The sequence below is a fragment of the Leucopleurus acutus genome (genome assembly GCF_964270905.1).
Source record: "Leucopleurus acutus genome assembly, chromosome: 2".
Lineage (NCBI taxonomy): Eukaryota > Metazoa > Chordata > Mammalia > Artiodactyla > Delphinidae > Leucopleurus > Leucopleurus acutus.
Window position 1 is genome coordinate 28,569,199 of NC_139143.1, and position 22,824 is coordinate 28,592,022.

The window sequence follows — 22,824 nt, forward strand, 5'->3', positions numbered from 1 at the left end:
GCTCGAACCCCTGTCCCCTGCGTTGGCAGACGGATTCTTGACCCCTGCGCCACCAGGGAAGCCCTTTTAAGATGTTTTTGAGCAAAGTAGTTAGAAAAATGGATCCCCTGGTTTTTGAGATTTAGTTACTTTAATAGGTCCTGGCAATCTAGAATAGAATCTTATCCCCTTGCCCTCCCCCCCTTTTGTTGGTTAAAAAACTGTAAACAAGTACTTAGAATAGAGAGATTTGTTCTGTTAGCCCAGAGTTTCTCAACTGGGGTGATCCTGCCTCCCCCCAATTCCCCCAAAAGATATTTGGCAGTATTTGGAGACATTTTGATTTTTTTTTTAAGAGACAGTTGATTTTTTTTTAATATATTTATGTAGTCATTTATTTATTTATTTAGGCTGCCCAGGTCTTAGTTGCGGCATATGGGATCTTCGTTGCCTCATGCAGGATCTTTAGTTGCAGCATGCAGACTTTTTAGTTGCAGGATCTTTAGTTGCACTGGGATCTAGTTCCCTGACCAGGGATTGAACCTGGGCCCCCTGCATTGGGAGCGCATAGTCTTACCCACTGGACAACCGGGGAAGTCCCCATTTTGATTGTTGTGCATGGTAGAGGGTTGGAGGTGGTTGCTACTGACATTCAGTAGGCAAAGGTCAAGAGACCAGGGGGGGTTGCAAACATCCTACAGTATATAACATACTTCTTCATACCCCCTGTACCACCCCCACCAAACACACCCAACAAAGAATTATTTGGCCAAAAATATCAATAGTGCTGAGACTGAGAAACCCTACATTGTCCCCAGAAAAGTCAGATCTGCATATGTTTGCATATGTTTTTACTTTAAAATTCAAGAACTTATTTTATAGTTTTGAGACAGTAAAAGTAAAGCCACTATATAGCTATATGAGTATATGAGTTACATGTATAAAGAAACCTTATTTAAAGAAATTCAATGAGAGAAATAGAATAGTATAGAGATTTTTCTGGGCTCCTCAGTGAGATGGAGTAGTGAGACTAGCAACTGAGAAGGCAGTAATGATTCTGTTTGGATGCCCCTTGTAACTGAAACATTTCTTAAGTTCAAACTGGGGGGAACTCATTCATTAGAGAGTGGAAGAGGTACTTTCTATGTGGCATTTGTGTCAACTAGCAGAGCAGTGCCTTAGGAAATGTGGGAATGGCTGTTTAGGAACTTGCAGAATAAATCTTTTCTTACATGACTGGTAAGGTGTCTGTGTCCTGGATTATGTGTAACAAATGTAAGTTGTCTGACAATTTGTGAGGTGGAGGGAGGAAGCTGAAAGTCCAAGGAGACCAAGATGGGTTCCAATTCACAGGACACACCATCGGAGAGGAAAGAGCTACATAGAGAAAGAACTCTGTGGAGGATTACCCTTGAGTATGCAGTTGAGTACTGATCAGCACACATATGTGAAGAAACTACCCAAGGGCAGGGGAAAAAAATCCCACTCAAATTAGAGTTAACAGTATCCGGCACTAACAGGGTCAGGAATGGTGCCTGTTGCTAACAGCCAGACTGGAAAACCTCACAATTCACAGGGAATTGGTCTCTACCCCTTAGTAGTGGGGAAATAATTAACCCTAGTCTGAGTTCTACTCTTATCTCAATCTTAAAAACAATACTCAAAAGGGTCACACTGTTTTTAAGTAACTTAGCTGTGTCCCAGACCAAAGTTCAAGAATATTTATAGGAATACAGAAATACAAAGGTAAAATTCCCAATGTTTGTTAGCCAATAAAAAATTATCAGGCCTGTAAAGAAGCAGGAAAATGTGACCCATAATGAAGATTGATTAAAGATTTTCTGTTTCTGAAGAGTTTGGCAAAGTTTGGCAAAATTTAAAAATGGCAAAACAATCTTGAAAAAGAAGAATAAAGTTGCACAACTCACACTTCTCAGCTTCAAAATTTATTACAAAGCTGGCAATACTGGAATAAGGGTAGACATACAGACAAATGGAACAGAATGAAGAGTTCAGAAGGAAACCCATATATCTATGGCTGTTATGGTTTGAATTGTGTCCCCCACCCCCAAAGATGTATCAAAGTCCTAATATCCCATACTTGTGAATGTGATCTTATTAGGAAATAGGGTCTTTGAGGATGTGATCAAGTTAAATGAAGTCATTAGGGTGGACCTTAAGCAAATATAACTTGGTGTCATATATTGAGGAGAAGACAGACACAGAGAGAAGACAGCCATGTAAAGATAGAAGCAGAGATTAAGAGTTATGCTACCCGAAGCTAAGGAAACCTGGGGCTACCAGAAACTGGAAGAGGCAAGGAAGGATTCTTCCCTGGAAGTTTTGGAGGAAACATGGCCCTGCCAACGCCTTGATTTTGGACTTCGTGAATCCAGAACTTCGAGAGAATAAACTTGGACTGTTTTAAGCCACTCAATTTATGGTACTTTTTTATGGCAGCCCAAGGAAACTGCTACAGTAGGTTTTGAGAAGGGTGCCAAGTCCATTCAGTAGAGGAAAGAGTGGTCTTTCCAACAGATAAAGCTAGGACAACTGGATTTCTACATGTAAAAGAATGAATTTGGACCCCTACCTTACAACATATATAAAAATTAACTCAAAATGGATCAGTGACCTGAATATAAGAGCTAAAGCCGTAAAACTCTTAGAAGAAATCATAGGGATAAATCGTCATGACCTTGGATTTGGCAGTGGATTCTTAGATATGGTACCAATAGCACAAGCAACAAAAGAAAAAGTAGGTAAATTGGACTTCATCAAAATTAGAAACTTGTGCATCTAAGGATACTGTCAAGAGAGGAAAAAGACAACTCTCAGAATTGGAGAAAATATTTGCAAAACCATACATATCTTATAATATCCAGAGTATATAAAGAACAACTACAACTCAACAACAAATATACAAACAGCCCCCTTAAAAAATGGTCAAAAGACTTGAGTAGACATTTCGCCAAAGAGATATAAAAATGGCTAATAAGCACATGAAAGTCACTCAACATCATTTGTCATTAAGAAATGCAGATCAGAACCACAATGAAATACTGCTTCATATCTACTGGGATGGCAATAATGTTAAAGAAAAAAAAAAGAAGATAAGTGTTGGTAAGGGTATGGAGAAATTGAAATTCTTGTACTTTGCTGGTGGGAATGTGAAAAATGGGGTAGCCGCTGTGGAAAACAATTTAGTGGTCCCTCAAAAAGCTAAACAGAATTATCATATGACCCAGCAATTCCACTAGTAGGCTATACCCAGAATAATTGAAAGCTAGGACTCAAACAGATACTTGTATTTAAGTCAGTGTTCATTGTAGTGTTATTCACAGTAGCCAAAAGGTGACAACAACCCAAGTGTCCAGCAGCAGATGAAGGGATAAACAAAATACAGTATATGTCAATACATATAATGGATTATTATTCAGTTACAAAAAGAAACGAAGTTTGAATACATGCTGCAACAGAAATGAACCTTGAAAACATTATGCTAAATGAAATAAGCCAGAAACAAATGACAAATGTATGATTCCACTTACATGAAATATCTAAAAGAAGCAAATTCATAGAGATACAAAGTAGGTTAGTGGTTACCAGTGACTGGAGGAAGGAAGGTTGAAGAGTAATTGCTATACAGTTACAGTCTGTTTGGAGTGATGAAAGAATTTTGGAAAGGGGTATGGTTTGGGGTGTTAAATTTTGGAATCGGATATTGTGCAATGGTGATGATTGCACAACATTGTAAATTCAATTAATGCCACTGAATCGTACAATGAAAATGGTTAAAATGACAAATATTATGTTATATATATTTTACCACAGTGAAAAATCTAGAGGGAAATCAATGGCAATAGAATTTTAAAATATCATTGAATCAATTCAGGTATTATAATCAAAATAATGCCTTTATAACAGAAATTAAAAGAAAATCAATAATTTTTAAAGCACAAAAACCACTATTACCACTATAAGAAGTCAGACATTAAGATAACATTTTTATTTAAAATTCATCAATGTGTCTGATGTGGGCATCTGTTCTACTTATGACTATTTTTAAATTTATGCTTTATTTAAAATATAAAGTTGGTGAAACTCCATGATCAGGCAAGAAAAAAACCAGTTTTGACCTGTTACTCAGACTCCACCTCTAGAGATACTTCTGCCCTTAATCTGATAGGAGCATACTCCTTTTAGCACTACCCTGGACACAGTGTATTCTCTGAAAAAGTTCCATGATTTGATCACCATCATGGTTACCTGGTAGTCAGAATCAGTGCTACAAATTAATGGAACTCTTCTTAGTACAGAAAGACACATCTTTTGTATGGAAGTAAGAACAAGTATTTGCAAATTGTATTTAGTTTTGTTTTTTTTCGCGGTACGCGGGCCTCTCACTGTTGTGGCCTCTCCCGTTGTGGAGCACAGGCTCTGGACGCACAGGCTCAGTGGCCATGGCTCATGGGCCTAGCCTCTCCATGGCATGTGGAATCTTCCCGGACCAGGGCACGAACCCATGTCCCCTGCATCGGCATGCGGACTCTCAACCACTGCGCCACTAGGGAAGCCCTATATTTAATTTTTAAATGGTTTAGTCGAGGAGCTTCAAGATGGCGAAAGAGTATGACATGGAGATCACCTTCCTCCCCACAAATACATCAGAAATACATCTATCTACATGTGGAACAGCTCCTACACAACACCAACTGAACGCTGGCAGAAGACCTCAGACTTCCCAAAAGGCAAGAAACTCCTACACGTACCTGGGTAGGGCAAAAGAAAAAACAGAGGCAAAAGAATAGGGATGGAACCTGCACCAGTGGGAGAGAGCTGTGAAAGAGGAAAGGTTTCCACACACTAGGAAGCCCCTTCGTGGGCGGAGACTGCGGAGCTTTGGAGCCACGGAGGAGAGTGCAGCAACAGGGGTGCAGAGGGCAAAGTGGAGAGATTCCCACACGGAGGATCGGTAACGACCAGCACTCACCAGCCCAAGAGGCTTGTCTGCTCACCTGCTGGGATGGGTAGGGGCTGGGAGCTGAGGCTCGGGCTTCCGTCAGATCCCAGGCAGAGGACTGGGGTTGGCTGTGTGAACACAGCCTGAAGGGGGCTAGTGTGGCATGGCTAGCCTGGAGGGAGTCTGGGAAAAAGTCTGGAGCTGCTGAAGAGGCAAGAGACTTTTTCATGCCTCTTTGTTTCCTGGTGCGCAAGAAGAGGGGATTCAGAGCACTGCTTAAAGGAGCTCCAGAGACGGGTGTGAGCTGCAGCTATCAACACGGACCCCAGAGACGGGCGTGAGTTGCTAAGGCTGCTGCTGCATCCACCAAGAAGCCTGTGTGTGAGCACAGGTCACTCTCCACACTACCCATCCCAGGAGCCTGTGCAGCCCACCACTGCCAGGGTCCTGTGATCCAAGGACAACTTCCCCAGGAGAACACACAGCGCACCTCAGGCTGGTGCAATGTCACGCCGGCCTCTGCCGCCACAGGCTCTCCCAGCATTCTGTACCCCTCCCTCCCCCTGGCCTGAGTGAGCCAGGGCCCCCGAATCAGCTAACCCCATCCTTACTGAGTGAAGAACAGATGCCCTCAGGTGACATACATGCAGAAGTGGGGCCAAATCCAAAGCTGAAACCCAGAAGCTGTGCGAACAAAGAAGAGAAAGGGAAATCTCTCCCAGCAGCATCAGGAGCAGTGGAATAACTCACCACAGTCAACTTGATGTACCCTGCATCTGTGGAATACTTGAATAGACAACGAATCATCCCAAATTGAGGAGATGGACTTTGGGAGCAATGATATATATTTTTTTTTCCCTTTTTCTCTTTTTCTAAGTGTGCATGTGTATGCATCTATGTGTGATTTTGTTTGTATAGCTTTGCTTTTACCATTTGTCCTAGGGTTCTGTCTTTTTTTACTATAGTTTTTAGCGCTTCTTGTCATCAGTGGGTTTGTTTTTTGGTTTGGTTGCTCTCTTCTTTCTTTCTTTCTTTTTTATTACTTTAAAATTTTTTTTAAAATAATTTTTGTTTTTTATTTTAATAACTTTTTAATTTAATTTAATTTTATCTTCTTCTTTCTTTCTTTCTATTTCTTCTCCATTTTATTCTGAGCTGTGTGGATGACAGGCTCTTGGTGCTCCAGCCAGGTGTCAGGGCTGTACCTCTAAGGTGGGAAACCCAAGCTCAGGACATTGGTCCACAACAGACCGCCCAGCTCCAGGTAATATAAAACAGCGAAAATATCTCAGAGAGCTCCATCTCAATGCCAAAACCCAGCTCCACTCAAAGACCAGCAAGCTCCAGTGCTGGACACCCTATACCAAACAACTAGCAAGACAGGAACACAACCCCACCCATTAGTGGAAAGGTTGCCTAAAATCATAATAAGACCACAGACAGACACCCCAAAACTCACCACCAGACGTGGACCTGCCCACCAGAAAACAAGATCCAGCCTCATCCACCAGAACACAGGCCCTAGTCCCCTCCATCAGGAAGCCTACACAACCCACTGAACCAACCTTAGCCACTGGGGGCAGACACCCAAAACAACGGGAACTACGACTTGCAGCCTACGAAAAGGAGACCCCAAATGCAGTAAGGTAAGCAAAATGAGAAGACAGAGAAGCACACGGCACATGAAGGAGCAAGGTGAAAACCCACCAGACCTAACAAGTGAAGAGGAAATAGGCAGTCTACTTGAAAAAGAATTCAGAATAATGATAGTAAAGATGATCCAAAATCTTGGAAATAGAATGGAGAAAATACAAGAAACGTTTAACAAGGACCTAGAAGAACTAAAGAGCAAACAAACAGTGATGAACCACACAATAAATGAAATTAAAAATTCTCTAAAAGGGATCAATAGCAGAATAACTGAGGCAAAAGAATGGATAAGTGACCTGGAAGATAAAATAGTGGAAGTAACTACTGCAGAGCAGAATAAAGAAAAAGAAATGAAAAGATTTGAGGACAGTCTCAAAGACCTCTGGGACACCATTAAACACACCAACATTCGAATTATAGGGGTCCCAGAAGGAGAGAAAACGAAAGAGACTGAGAAAATATTTGAAGAGATTTTAGTTGAAACCTTCCCTAATACGGGAAAGGAAAGAGTTAATCAAGTCCAGAAAGCACAGAGAGTCCCATACAGGATAAATCCAAGGAGAAACACGCCAAGACACATATTAATAAAACCATCAAAAATTAAATATGAAGAAAAAGTGTTAAAAGCAGCAGGGGAAAAACGACAAATAACATACAACGGAATCACCATAAGGTTAACAGCTGATATTTCAGCAGAAACTATGCAAGCCAGGAGAGAATGGCAGGATATTTAAAGTGATGAAGGGGAAAAACCTACAACCAAGATTACTCTACCCAGAAACGATCTCATTCAGATTTGATGGAGAAATTAAAACCTTTACAGACAAGCAGAAGCTAAGAGAATTCAGCACCACCAAACCAACTTTACAACAAATGCTAAAGGAACTTCTCTACGCAGGAAACACAAGAGAAGGAAAAGACCTACAATAACAAACCCAAAACAATTAAGAAAATGGTAATAGGAACATACATATCGATAATTACCTTAAATGTAAATGGATTAAATGCTCCAACCAAAAGACATAGACTGGCTGAATGGATACAAAAACAAGACTTGTATATATGCTGTCTGCAAGAGACGCACTTCAGACCTAGGGACACATACAGACTGAAAGTGAGGGGATGGAAAAAGATGTTCCATGAAAATGGATATCAAAAGAAAGCTTGAGTAGCAATTCTCATATCAGACAAAATAGACTTTAAAACAAAGACTATTACAAGAGACAAAGAAGGACACTTCCTAAAGATTAAGGAAGCAATCCTAGAAGAAGATATAACAATTGTAAATATTTATGCACCCAACATAGGAGCACCTCAATACATAAGGCAAATACTAACAGCCATAAAAGGGGAAACCGACAGTAACACAGTCATAGTAAGGAACTGTAACACCCCACTTTCACCCATGGACAGATCATCCAAAATGAAAATAAATAAGGAAACACAAGCTTTAAATGATACATTAAAGAAGATGGACTTAATTGATGTTAATAAGACATTCCATCCAAAAACAACAGAATACACTTTCTTCTCAAGTGCTCATGGAACATTTTCCAGGATCATATCTTGGGTCACAAGTCAAGGCTTGGTAAATTTAAGAGAGTTTAAATCATATCAAGTATCTTTTCTGACCGCAACGCCATGAGACTAGATATCAATTACAGGAAAAATTGTGTAAGAAATAAAAACACGTGGAGGCTAAACAATAAACTACTTAAAAACCAAGAGATCACTGAAGAAATCAAAGAAGAAATCAAAAAATACCTAAAAACAAATGACAATGAAAACACAATGACCCAAAACCTATGGGATGCAGCAAAAGCAGTTCTAAGAGGGAAGTATATAGCAATATGATCCTACCTTAAGAAACAAGAAACATCTCAAATAAACAACCTGACCTTACACCTAAAGCAATTAGAGAAAGAACAACAAAGTTAGCAAAAAGAAAGAAATCATAAAGATCAGATCAGAAGTAAATGAAAAAGAAATGAAGGAAATGATAGCAAAGATCAATAAAACTAAAACCTGGTTCTTTGAGAAGATAAACAAAATTGATAAACCATTAGGCAGACTCATCAAGAAAAAGAGGGAGAAGACTCAAATCAATAGAATTAGAAATGAAAAAGGAGAAGTAAAAACTGACACTGCAGAAATACAAAGGATTGTGAGAGAGTACTACAAGCTACTCTGTGCCAATAAAATGGACAACCTGGAAGAAATGGACAAATTCGTACAAATGCACAACCTTCAAAGACTGAACAAGGAAGAAATAGAAAATATGAACAGATCAATCACAAGCACTGAAATTGAAACTGTGCTTAAAAATCTTCCAAAAAACAAAACCCCAGGGACAAGATGGCTTCAGAGGCGAATTCTATCAAACATTTAGAGAAGAGCTAACACCTATCCTTCTCAAACTCTTCCAAAATATAGCAGAGGGAGGAACACTCCCAGACTAATTCTGCAAGGCCACCATCACCCTGATACCAAAACCAAAGATGTCACATAGAAAGAAAACTACAAGCCAATATCACTGATGAACATAGTTGCAAAAGTCCTTAACAAAATACTAGCAAACAGAATCCAACAGCACATTAAAAGGATCATACACGATGATCAAGTGGGGTTTATCCCAGGAATGCCAGGATTCTTCAATATACACAAATCAATCAATGTGTTCCATCATAATAACCAGTTGAAGGAGAAAAACCATATGATCATCTCAATAGATGCAGAGAAAGCTTTTGACAGAATTCAACACCCATTTATGATAAAAACTCTCCAGAGAGTAGGCATAGAGGGAACTTACCTCAACATAATAAAGGCTATATATGACAAACCCACAGCCAACATCATTCTCAATGGTGAAAAACTGAAACCTTTTCCATTAAGATCAGGAACAAGACAAGGTTGCCCACTCTCACCACTGTTATTCAACAGTTTGGGAAGTTTTAGCCACAGCAATCAGAGAAGAAAAAGAAATAAATGGAATCTAAATTGTAAAAGAATAAGTAGCTATCACTGTTTGCACATGACATGATACTATACATAGAGAATCCTAAAGATGCTACTAGAAAACTACTAGACCCAATCAATGAATTTGGTAAAGTTGCAGGATACAAAATTAATGCACAGAAATCTCTTGCATTCCTATACACTAATGATGAAAAATCTGAAAGTGAAATCAAGAAAACACTCCCATTTACCATTGCAACAAAGAGAATAAAATATCTAGGTATAAACCTGCCTAAGGAGACAAAAGACCTGTATGCAGAAAATTATAAGACACTGATGAATGAAATTAAAGATGATACAAATAGATGGAGTGATATACTATGTTCTTGGATTGGAAGAATCAACATTGTGAAAATGACTCTACTACCCAAAGCAATCTGTAGATTCAATGCAATCCCTATCAAACTACCAATGGCATTTTTCACAGAACAGCACAAAAAATTTCACAATTTGGAAACACAAAAGACCCCGAATAGCCAAAGCAATCTTGAGAAAGAAAAACGGAGCTGGAGGAATCAGGATCCCTGACTTCAGACTATACTGCAAAGCTACAGTAATCAAGACAGTATGGTATTGCACAAAAACAGAAATAATAGATCAATGAAACAGGATAGAAAGCTCAGAGATAAACCCACGCACATATGGTCACCTTATCTTTGATAAAGGAGGCAATAATATACAGTGGAGAAAAGACAGCCTCTTAAATAAGTGTTGCTGGTAAAACTTGGACAGCAACATGTAAAAGAATGAAATTAGAACACTCCGTAACACCATACACAAAAATAACCTCAAAATGGATTAAAGACCTAAATGTAAGGCCAGACACTGTCAGACCCTTAGAGGAAAACATAGGCAGAACACTCTGACATAAATCACAGCAAGATCCTTTTTGACCCACCTCCTAGAGAAATGGAAATAAAAAGAAAAATAAACAAATGGGACCTAATGAAACTTAAAAGCTTTTGCACAGCAAAGGAAACCATAAACAAGATGAAAAGACAACCCTCAGAATGGGAGAAAATATTTGCAAATGAAGCCGCTGACAAAGGATTAATCTCCAAAATTTACAAGCAGCTCATGCAGCTCAATATCAAAAAAAAAAAACAGCCCAGTCCAGAAATGGGCAGAAGACCTAAGTAGACATTTCTCCAAAGAAAATATACAGATTGCCAACAAGCACATGAAAGAATTCTCAACATCATTAATCATTAGAGAAATTCAAATCAAAAATACAGTGGGATATCATCTCACACCGGCCAGAATGGACATCTTCAAAAAATCTACAAACAATAAATGCTGAAGTGGGTGTGGAGAAAAGGGAACCATCTCACACTGTTGGTGGGAATGTAAATTGATACAGCCACTATGGAGAACAGTATGGAGGTTCCTTAAAACCTACAAATAGAACTACCATATGACTCAGCAATCCCATTACTGGGCATATATCCTGAGAAAACCATAATTCAAAAAGAGTCATGTACCACAGTGTTCATTGCAGCTCTATTTACAATAGGCAGGACATGCAAGCAACCTAAATGTCCATCAACAGATGAATGGATATAGAAGATTTGGCACATGTATACAATGGAATATTACTCAGCCACAAAAAGAAACGAAATTGAGTTACTTGTAGTGAGGTGCATGGACCTAGAGTCTGTCACACAGAGTGAAGTAAGTCAGAAAGAGAAAAACAAATACCATATGCTAACAGATATATATGGAATCTAAAAAAAAAATGGTCATGAAGAACATAGGGGTAAGACGGGCATAAAGACGCAGACCTACTAGACAATGTACTTGAGGATACGGGGAGTGGGAAGGGTAAGCTGGGACAAAGTGAGAGAGTTGCATGGACATATATACACTACCAAATGTCAAATACACAGCTAGTGGGAAGCAGCCACATAACACAGGGAGATCAGCTCGGTGCTTTGTGACCACCTAGAGGGTTGGGATAGGGAGGGTGGGAGACGTTAGAAGGAAGAGATATGGGGATATATGTATATGTATAACTGATTCACTTTGTTATAAAGCAGAAGCTAACACACCATTGTAAAGCAATTATACTCTAATAAAGATGTTAAAAAAAAAAGACCAAGCCGTAAGAAGTAAAATAAAATAAATAAATAAATAAATGGTTTAGTCTTTCATAGAATATAAGTAAAATAAATGGATTATTTAAAACTTACTATTCTTTTTATATTATTTCTGAAAAGTGAACTAAGCTCACATATGGAGAAGTGGAGACTTACAAGTATATAAATATTAGTGAAATATATTTGTTCAGAGCTCTAGAGTTGATGAAGTTATGTTTTCATTTTAAGGCGTTATGTAGATGAAATGTTTCTACATTGGTTAGATCAGTTGTTGTGAGAAGTAAAATTGTTAGAAATACAAATAATTACTTTTTGCTTTTTTAAAGAGTCAATAAAAGATGTTTTAATTTTTCTTAACCTAATTTAGTATTTATGGTTTATAACCCTTTATTTTTAACATACAGGAAACAACTGGTTAGTTGTTAGGTTTTAGAATCTCTGCCTCTGAATAATTTTCAGTAGTTTCTTACCTGTAAAGATTTCAACTACAAATAGATTTACCGGCATTGTAAACAATACTTTGATGATAATGTAGCTTAAAACCCAGTGCAAAATGGAAACAAATAATCCATGAGGTCATATGCTCTGTTTGATTACAATTACATTTTTTTGTTAATTATGACCAAAAAAAAGTTTTGAATTTTTTGTTGTTATTTCATCTCATTCCAAAAATGGTAGTTTAAAGAATGTGGTCATTGAGAAGAAAATGTGCTTGGATATTAAAGAGTTGGTGATTAAACAAGGGATTCTGGAATTCGAGTTTTGTTTCTGCCACTTACCTTGGAAGACTTTAGCAAATTAATGAACTTGCTGTGCTTGTTTGTTGTGCTATAGAAAGATGATTATACCATGCTTTGTTCCATAAGACATATGTAAAATAAATCTTAGAGAGCCGTGAATGAAAGGTATAAGGTATAATTATTGGGTAAAGATTATACCGTCTTTGTTTTTTTTGTTTTTGTTTTTATTTGCGATACGCGGGCCTCTCACTGCCGCGGCCTCTCCCGTCGCGGGGCGCAGGCTCAGTGGCCATGGCCCACAGGCCCAGCCACTCCACGGCACGTGGGATCCTCCCGGACCAGGGCACGAACCCACGTCCCCTGCATCGGCAGGCGGACTGTCAACCACTGTGCCACCAGGGAAGCCCCCCGTCTTTGTTTTGAGTGATACACAATATTACTACTATTAAAAGTTCCATGCCGTTGAATTATACTTTCTGTTGTTCTCAGTGTTTATTTTTGTTGGTTCAATTGTTCCTCAAGAATTTCTTAAAGATATAATTACCTCCATTTTACAGATGATAAAATTAAGATTCAGAAAGACTTAGTCACTGTGTTTTATTACAATATATTGGATTCTTCTGTATACAAGTTGAGTTGCATTTTGAAAAAAGTTCATATCTAAATTCTAATTTTATCTTAATTGTACCAAATGGATGAATTTTGCTCTATTTGGAGAATCATCATCATACTGATTAAATAGTTTTCCTAATGCATAATAGAAAATATAATAAAATTATATTTGACTCACTGTTTTAATATTTTAATTTTTGTATGATGTATTAACAGAATGTGTTTTGAAGATCATAGGTTAGTAATTTTCATCTATCCTTTGGAGCACATAGCAAAGGATAAATCACTGTTTATTACTATGATTGTAAAAACGCAACTGGACTTTTAAAGAATCTTTCAGCTACACTGTCTTTAAAGAACATTTTTTTAAATTTTTTTTTTATTTTTGGCTGTGTTGGGTCTTCGTTGCTGCACGCGGGTGTTCTCTAGTTGCGGCGAGTGGGGACTACTCTTTGTTGCGGTGTGTGGGCTCCTCATTGCAGTGGCTTCTCTTGTTGCACAGCACTGGCTGTAGGTGTGCGGGCTTCAGTAGTTGCGGCTTGTGGTCTCAGTAGTTGTGGCTCATGGGCTCTAGAGCTCAGACTCAGTAGTTGTGGCACACAGGCTTAGTTGCTCTGCGGCATGTGGGATCTTCCCGGACCAGGGCTCGAACCCATGTCCCCTGCATTGGCAGGCGGATTCTTAACCATTGCGCCACCAGGGAAGCCCCTCTTTTAAAATTTTTAAATGATGAGACATACAGTGGCAATCTGTGTCTTTTAGTTTTTTCTTAACGTATGTATCCATGTATTTGTGTCTTTTTCTCTCATATTTTTAGTAGGAAAGAGAAATAATAGCCATTTCATATCCAATGTGTATATAGATAGGGTCTCTCTGTCCTTTAAGGCTTAGAGTCTAGTAGAAGGATATGTGTGTGTAAATAAGTGGGTATAAACAGTATGTACAAGACAGTGATGGGAGTTGGTATGGGGTACAGAAAAAAGAGATTGGTCAGTTCTGCCTGCAAGGAAATGTGGGAATGTGAAATCTGGAAAGACTTCTGGAGGAGATGGCTTTAGCTGAATTATCTTAAAAGATGAATAAATGGTTTCTGGAAGTGTGTGGTTGAGTGTGTGGTATTGAAGATAGCATGGCATTCAGTGTCTATCTAGGTAAATTAAAATAGTTCCTTGAAGTTTGTATATAAGATGTGAAGGCAAACGTTTTGAGAGATTAAGACGGGCATTAGAAGAGGCCAGATCATGGCAGGCCTTGTGTTCTATATTAAAGACTTGGTGTATCTTACCTTAGCCAGTAAGAGGAGTTTTTAAGCAGAGCGATATTGCCTTTTCAGATGCTTCCCATGCATTTAATCCTCACAAAAAAAAATATGTGAGCTAGGTTTACCTTTTTGTAGAATGATTATACAAAGATTAGTAATTTTACCAAGGTCCCACAACTGGCAAGTGGCTGGACCAGTTCTTTTTGACTCCAACACCTGTGCTTTAAACTACTATTCTATATTACTGCTCAGGATTAGAGATTGGAATTGGTATAAGCAGTTAGATGATTATAATAATCTAGGAAGAGACAGTTAAGTTCTAAGGAAGAGAGTATCATTTAAAATGAAGAAAAGAAGACAGAGCAGGAGAGAGATTGAAAATAGAAGGCTGTGCTTTATAGTTATATATAATGTACAAGGGAGGGAAAAGAATGTAAGACCTAGCCCTTCTGGCATGGAAATAGATGAAGTAGCGGTTCAGGAGGTGTACTTTTGGGGAATAAGATAATGAGTTTGAGGTTCCTGAGGGATACCCAGATTGATATATTAAACAGAAAACCAGAAATAAATATATGAAGCTGAGCAGAGTAGTCCATGAAGAAGGTAGAGATTTGGGGATTAGGAGCATAAAGGGAATAGTTGAAGCCAGGGGGGAATCTAGGTTATATAGAGAAGGAAGTAAAGTCAGAGTTATAGGATGTGGTTGCTTGGGAGAAAAGGAAGGGGTCAGAATATTAGATGTCTTGCTGTTGTCAAAGGACTTAGGTAATATACTAGTAAATTATTGTAAATAATTGAGAAAACTGGAAGAATAGGGGAATGTAGTCTCAGAGAAATACTATGGCTTAGATTCCATAGGTGGAATCAATTTCGCATGATAAAGTTTAGCAGTGGGAGTGGTATGACAAGGTATGGTAAGGATTTTGGTTGTGGGAGTAGAGAAGGCTAGATTTTTATATGGGTTATCTACAGAGGTATTTAAAATCAACCATGAAGAAGTAGGAATTTGAATTTACCATTACCCCAAAACTTAAGTCAAAAAGTTAGAATGACCGCAAATGATTGAAGCAACCTGGGAGGTGAGTGTGTGTGTGTGTGTGTGTGTGTGTGTGTGTGTGTGTAAATATATAGTGTGTATATATATTTATTTATACTTATATTTATATGTAGGTGGATAACAAGAACTTCAGAAAAGTAAAAAGTTTTTTTCATTGGAGGGGGAAAGTAATGGTCTAGAAGCCACAGTAGTAGACTGGACTGCAGTTCAGACTGCATCTCTGTACTCAACAGAATATTGGATTTAGGAGGATATCATCCACTTTAAAGGAATGTCGTGGAAATAGTGTTCTCAGGGGGAAAGCCAGATTTTAAAGGAAGGAAGTAGGAGATAACCCTAAGAGCTTGAGAATGAAGAGGCATTTCAAGTAAGGAGGATTCTCAAGAGTGCAGTGTAAAAAGCCTTGGGAAGAGGGTCTTTGTAGAAAGTAAAACTTATGAGGGAAGAGGCATAGGCTCTTGTGGGGGAAATGACTGTGAGGGGATAGTGACTAGAGAGTCTTGCATTCTTACCAAAGGCATAAGGTGGAGCAAATAAGAAATCTGGTCAAAATTGACTATCTTTGTGATTTAAACCTGGACCAGCTAAGGTTTTTCCATTAGTATTATAAATTTGATAAAGTTAGCTGTCTTTGTCAGGGTTTAAATTATATGTTTCTGAGAGGTTATTAAATTTTTATTGAAAAGCTCAAATGGGTTGTGAAAATTAAGTTGCAGTGCACCTTCTTCTGGCTCAGTTTAATCTAGAGGAAGTGTGAATTTATCTGGAAATGAAAATGGTTTAATGTTTGTGTGGTTAGATGTAAATAACAAATCTTTTTTATTCCCTCAGTTTTTCTTGGCCACTTACCTGACATATTATATTCTATAGTCTTGGTTTCCTGCTTAGTTTCTGTGATGGGTACAGAAACACATTGATACCTTGAATACATTTGATAAATAAGAACAGACTTTTATTTGCTTTCATTGGCTGTTATTTTTTGAAGAGTTACACAAATGCAGTGACTTGTCCTGTGATTTCTAAACCGATGAAATCCCTTGCCTTGAGTTCATAAGACTAGTCTTCTCAAAAAGTTATTAAGGTCTTTATTAAACAAAGAAAAAAGATGCTTTTTCTGGTTCCATATAATGTGCCCACTCCTTCACTCCTCAATCTCCAAAGCTGTAGTGGCATCTCAGTGGACTCTCATTTTCTTAAGTGTGTTCTACGTTCAGTAGCAGGTGTTCTTGTATTATCTACCCCCATAAACGATTTGAGGGCAGGGTGCATGTCAGATTCAGAATATTCCAGGTTTCTAGCAAGTTGTAAACTTAGGGAATTGGCCGCTTCAAATTATTTCCTCCTCAAACTGTTTTTTCTCCATATCTCTGAGCCATGTAGACTTCCCTCAAAAGCTGCCATTCCCTGACTCTGTGAGAAGCCATTTGATTTTTTTTTCCCCATATCTAACAGTAAATTTTCACTTTCCTTTCTGATTTCTTTTCCTCAAGTCTCATTTAGATATTTTCTCCTTGAATTTCATCATACTCTCTTCTAAGAACTTCTGCCCTTTCTCTATTATCTTCCTCACAGAGAGATTATTTATGGTAGTCTAGTCACTATTTATTTAGAGGTTGCATATACTTGAACTCTCACTTGCCTTACAACATGTAGAGATTTTTTTTCTTCCTTAGACTAATTCAACTTGGAGAAATTATTTTTGTAGTCGTGCTTCATTTGCTTCTTATCACCCTAATAACTGAATTTAGTACTTCATTAATTTAAACATAGTGACAGTTTAAACATGACAATAAAAACAAAGTTTAAGTAACTTTTAGATTTAGTGCAGGTGTTTTGCAGCAGTCTAATTTGCCATAATAGATGGTTTTTCAGGCAAGCTGCAGAGAAGTGGGGATAATAGTACTATTCATGAAGTTACTCTTAATTCTGAGATTTGCAGTTTGTCCTAGAGAAATTGAGATTGCAGAAAAAACAAAACAACCCCCCCCAGATCAACCTTTAAGAAGAATAAAAGTATATGTATGATAAATCTTTAGATTTTGTTGGAAGATTGCTTTAGGTCACATATTGTTTCTTCCTAATGTCAGTTATTTTAATATAGAGTTTTGTGTGCTGAAAGACCAAAACTTTTTCAATATAGAATTTAAGCTAATTGGGTAAGGGACTTTTTAATTTTCGTAATATTTATTTGGAAAGGATCATTTCAACTAGGATTTATATCTTTATTATTATTAGTTGCTGACCTTTCCCATTTTTCTAATGTGGCTAGGAGTAAGGCTGTGTTTACTGTTTGTTATAGCTACAAGTGTCAGAGATTAATATTTCCTATACTGTCCTTGGTTTTTTCTCCCCTGTTGTCTTTGAGTTTTCCTAGAGGCTCCTTCTTATATAGTGCTTTACAGTTTTTCTATTGTGTTGTAACTCCCATTGTAATGGTAATAATAATAGTTATTTATAGATCCCTGTTGATATGATGGTAAGGTTTGGGAGGAGGGGAAGCATGCTGAAGTACTATTAGTTCTCAGTCTTTGACCTTCACAAGTACATCTCAGCTTTTTGTTCACCTCCTTAGGTGAGACAGGAAGGCTAGGTGAGGCTGGAGTTGGCTATTTCCATTCTCCCATGTCAGTTAGGCTCTGGTAAAACCCACACTGGTTGATTTGGGTGAGCTCTGGAAAAGTAGTTTTCCTTGAGGACAGGCTGTTGCTGAGGAGAACAGAATGGGTGTATTTCAAAATGACTACTTTCCCCCTCACCATACCAGAAGCATGAGAAGATTTTTCTCCAATCCTCACCCTGAGGTCTTTGTGGGGCTTCTGGAGGCAAAACTCATGAAAAAATGGTGTTCCCGCCAAGGCTGTGCCCCCAGGAGTTCTTGCTTTCAAGCTAGTTGACATCATTCAAGTTTCCAGCAATTAATCATTTAACCTGTAAGCTTTCCTACCAGTTGGTGGTTGCAGCGGTAGTTTCAACTGCTAGCAGTGAGCTATGATTCTCTGTATTTGCCTGTCTCTCCAGATTTCAGAGTGGCAGTTGACCTTATGACCTCAATTTTCTGATGAAACTAAGACAAGTTTTTGATTTTCAATTTAACTTTTTTCTTGTTATGAGGATAGAAACGATGACTTCCAAGCTCCTTACATGCTGTACTGGAAACTGAAAATTATATCTCCTCCCCATTTTGGATGCTTCCTTTGCTTTTAGTATAGCAAGGTTCACATAGTGACCCAGTAGTAAATGGTTGTTGAGTTCACGTTCAGTGGTTCTCAGACTATTTCTTCCTGTGACTGTAGTGATATTTCCTTTGGATACAGATTTCCAAAGGCTTGTAGTTCATCTCTGAGCTACTTTCATCTGCAGATAACTCACTAAGCTCTGGAGAAAGAGAGTGTGTGTGTACTTTAAAAGAGACTTAAAAGCAATTTTCAAAAATCAGTTTGCCATTCTAATTCCTTCTTTTGACTTTCTCTTTCTCTCTTAGACCTCTCCTATGAGTTTTAGAACCCATGTTTTAAGTGAGGATAATTTTATTCAGGAACATATTACATTTTGTCCCTTAATCTTTGGTATTGAAAGATGTAAATCCTATATGGTAATTTTTCTTACAGTGAGGTATATAAAACATAAAATTATACTTCACATGATTTCCATATAAGAATTTCAGATTATAAAAAAAATTATTGTCGTTCGATACATTCAACAAAGTCAACTGAATTAAATTCTCTCAAAAGTAGAACGTGTGACTTTGGTAGAAAAGAATGTCTTAAAATTTTGGCTGCTTTCCTCTTTGGGAAGTGATGCCAAATTTCTGTTGAATAGTAACAGTTTAAATCTTATTGAACCTACTTTTACTTTGGTATTTCCGTATATTTATCTGCTATCTTATTAACATAAAGTATTTAGACAAAAATCTTTGTTTTTGTTATTTATTCTAGCATTTTCTTGTGCTTATTAACTTAAAGAATTTTCTTTCAGTCTCGTAGTGTGGATAAGCAACATGCTGTAATCAATTACGATGCCTCTACTGATGAACATCTGGTGAAAGATTTGGGCAGCCTAAATGGGGTAAGTTAAGAGTTTGCTTTTTGTCTTATTTGAATTTTTGTTTAATATTGTAAGAAAACATATATAACACAAAATCCTGTTTTGTGTTATATTTCCTTTTCTCTAGTTTGCACTTACTTTTAAATGCTTACTAGGTACATAGCACTTTGAGGACCATACAGTAGAATATGAATGTAGCCCATGTTCCCAAGAAATGATGTTGGTAGTAAATACTTAACAGGAATTCAGATGGTTGTTGGTTGTTATTATCCAGTGGTTAAAAAAAGACTTCTTTAAGGAGGTTAAGATAAAGGTTGCCCTTACTGAATGGCTTGAATTTATATGTGATAAAGCCGTGGAAAGTCATGACAGTAAGAATGCAAAAAAGCACTCTTGGGAGTCAGAGAAGTGTGGGTTAACTTTGGAAAAAAAAGATGCAAACGTGGTTTGGTACCAGATGGTTGGAGGATCTTCTATACTAGAGTAAAAAGGAGTGAAACACATCCATTTACCTTAACAAATGTGGTATATGATCTAAATACTAGTGTTTATTATTGCTTCTTTGGTTTCCTACATTGAAGATTTTTGTGTTACTGCAGTGAATTTTTTCCTAATTCTTCATTTGATCTTTCTACATTGGCAGAATGTAAGTAGCTGCAGAATAAGAGAATGCTAAAGTATTGAATAATTTATCTTATTTTTTCTCAATTCTCTCATGGCTCTGCTAACATGAGCAAACATAATTTTGTTCAGATCTGTGCTGTTGAATTTCTTAAAATGACTTTAACAGAAATTAAATGTATCCAAACTTCTTCTAACTGCTGCTTCTTTTCAAAATATACATTAAACATTATATGGAAAAACATCTGCAGAAATTTGGCAAATATGGTAAAACTTTTTTTTTCTTGTCCTGAATCGGCCTGCTACTGAAGGACTTTTATGTTTATTCACTGAGATACTTTTTTTGTAGGCCTGTTTTTATGTTAGTTTTATTCACACCTTTGTTTCTCATGACACATAAAATTAAGTTTGTGGTACACGGGCCTCTTACTGTTGTGGCCTCTCCCATTGCGGAGCACAGGCTCCAGACGTGCAGGCTCAACGGCCATGGCTCACGGGCCCAGCCACTCCGCGGCATGTGGGATCTTCCCGGACCGGGGCACGAACCCGTGTCTCCTGCATCAGCAGGCGGACTCTCAACCACTGCACCACCAGGGAAGCCCTAAAACTCTCAACCACTGCGCCACCAGGGAAGCCCTAAAACTAAGTCTTAATTCCTCATGTTTGAATTGAAATACCTCACATTTGGCATCACCCACTTTTCCAGATTCATGCTCCATCACATTTTCCTTGCCATACCTCCAAAACAGTAGTTTTCCTACTATACTGTCTTCTCCAAATAATTTGTTAGATTTTCTGCAGCCCAGTAGTTCTTCCATCTGCCTTGTCATTTGTAAAAGTTGTACTTACTTTTAAAAGTAAAATCCCAATTCTACATCTTCCTGAAGGGAGCAGAGAAAAGGTATTTAAGAATATTGACTTATTAACATTTCGAATGGATTAAAGTAGAAAAAGATAGGCAGATGAGGTAGAAACTGTTTTACCATGGGCCATGTCAGGAAGCATTTCGATTCCAAGGTGCTATTTAAGGAGTTACTCTCTTCCTTCTCCGCACCTACAAACTTCTGTTTTAATCTCTGTTTTGGGTGCTTTATGAGCCTTGTATTAAATCTGCTTGTGCATATCTGTCACTGTGCTAGATTATGTGCTTCTGAACAGTTCATGTGCCTTTTGCTTCTGGTAAGTACACCACAGTGCCTACTAGCACAAGGTTCTGCACAGTGCATGAACCCAGTAAATCTTTTCAAATGGAATTGAATGAATTTTCTATATGAAAGACTTTATAGAGAAAAATTTTAATCCACTTTTATATGTGGAATATTTTAACAATGTTATATTCTGTTTTTAAGCCTAGAATGTTTCGTCTTGACCACAGTGCTATTCTTAGGTGTCTTTACATTATATCTTGGAAAATAATAAGTGAGAATTACATCACAGTGTTTTAGTCTTTTAAAGCATTGTGATCAAATATAAAAATTATTGATGTTGGTTGTAAAAAATATCAGGTGAAATATTAACTTCTAAGTTTATCTAGGCTGACCTTTCTTATAATTTGATTGTACTAATTGTCTGAAATACAATAACTCACAGAGAGTGACATCTTCATTTTGAACTTGAAGTCAGGACCTAGATTTGAATCTCAGTCTGTAATTTACCAGCATTATAACCCTGGACAAATTACATAAACTCTCTGAAATTCGGTTTCCTCATATATATTCATATTAGTTCCCAAACTTGTGCAAAAATGTAATGAGTTGAAGGTTATGAATGTGAAGCCTCAATGCAAAATTTAGTTACCTGTCTTCAGCTTTAAAATAGTGAAATGATAATTCCTGCTCTGTAGTATTGTTGTGAGGATTAAATGTGACAAGTATGTGCCTGGTACAGAACTTCAAAATATTACACAAATGGATAAATGCACTGTTACCCAAATGGATAGCCTAGGAAATATGCCAGAATGGACTTTCGTAGCCAAAGTCTGTGAACTACCAGCTATCATGCATTTTATTCATAGAAAATTTGTAGATTATTATTCACAGCCTGTTTATTCTTAACATTCATATAATTCTAGAAATTTGAGCATCAGGTTAAAAGTAGTAATTTCAGAAGGGGCACAGTATAGGTGGTTATGAGCCCAGCTTGAATTCTTACTAGTGAGGTAACTCTGGACAAGTTACTTAATTTTTCTGTTCCTCAGTTTTTTTAACAGAAATAGTAAAATGGTACTCCTCTCAGGTAGTTGTGAAGCTATAAATAAGTTAATAGTTTTAAACACCTAGTTCAGTAAGTGTTAGTTACTACTGTTCTTGTTATGGTAAGAAAAGCAGTTAAAACAAGTTTAGCATCCTGTAGCCTACATACTTTTCAGTGAATACATACACAGTTAAATTATTTTGGAAAGCACTTATCAACTAAACTCAACTTATAAACAACTATCTGTGACTACTTCCACTCTCACTTCCTTTCACCCTACCCTAAAATATACTCCCAAGTTACCTAGGTCCACACTTGCTTTTATTACTACCAGAAATGAGGTTGTTCTGCTTGGGGAAGCTGGAACTGGTTCTGTAGCTGATGTGATAGTAGGCTATTTCCCTGCAAGCCCCTGGAAGCTTCTCTTTCTATGAGAGCCCTTGTTTGCCTTCAGTTCTTCCTGCCCCCTCCATGCACTGGAGTACCTGCACCTCTGATAGTCACCATTGACCTTTGCCGCAGCACTCCCATCCCATTCCACCTCACCTCCCTGTGTTCCAGCCCCTGCTGTGTCCCCTTTCACACTGGCGTTC

At 37.7% G+C, this 22,824-nt stretch overlaps 1 protein-coding gene across 4 annotated transcripts in view; it reads left to right on the forward strand.

The window, feature by feature from the left end:
• The window catches only part of CEP170 (centrosomal protein 170), a 152,247-nt gene that overhangs the window by 43,699 nt on the left and 85,724 nt on the right, over positions 1-22,824 (forward strand). For all 4 annotated transcript variants that reach the window (XM_082834688.1, XM_082834689.1, XM_082834690.1 and 1 more), the window contains exon 3: positions 19,349-19,438. In XM_082834688.1, coding sequence (XP_082690814.1) covers positions 19,349-19,438 — 90 coding nt within the window. The remainder of the gene's footprint in view (positions 1-19,348; positions 19,439-22,824) is intronic.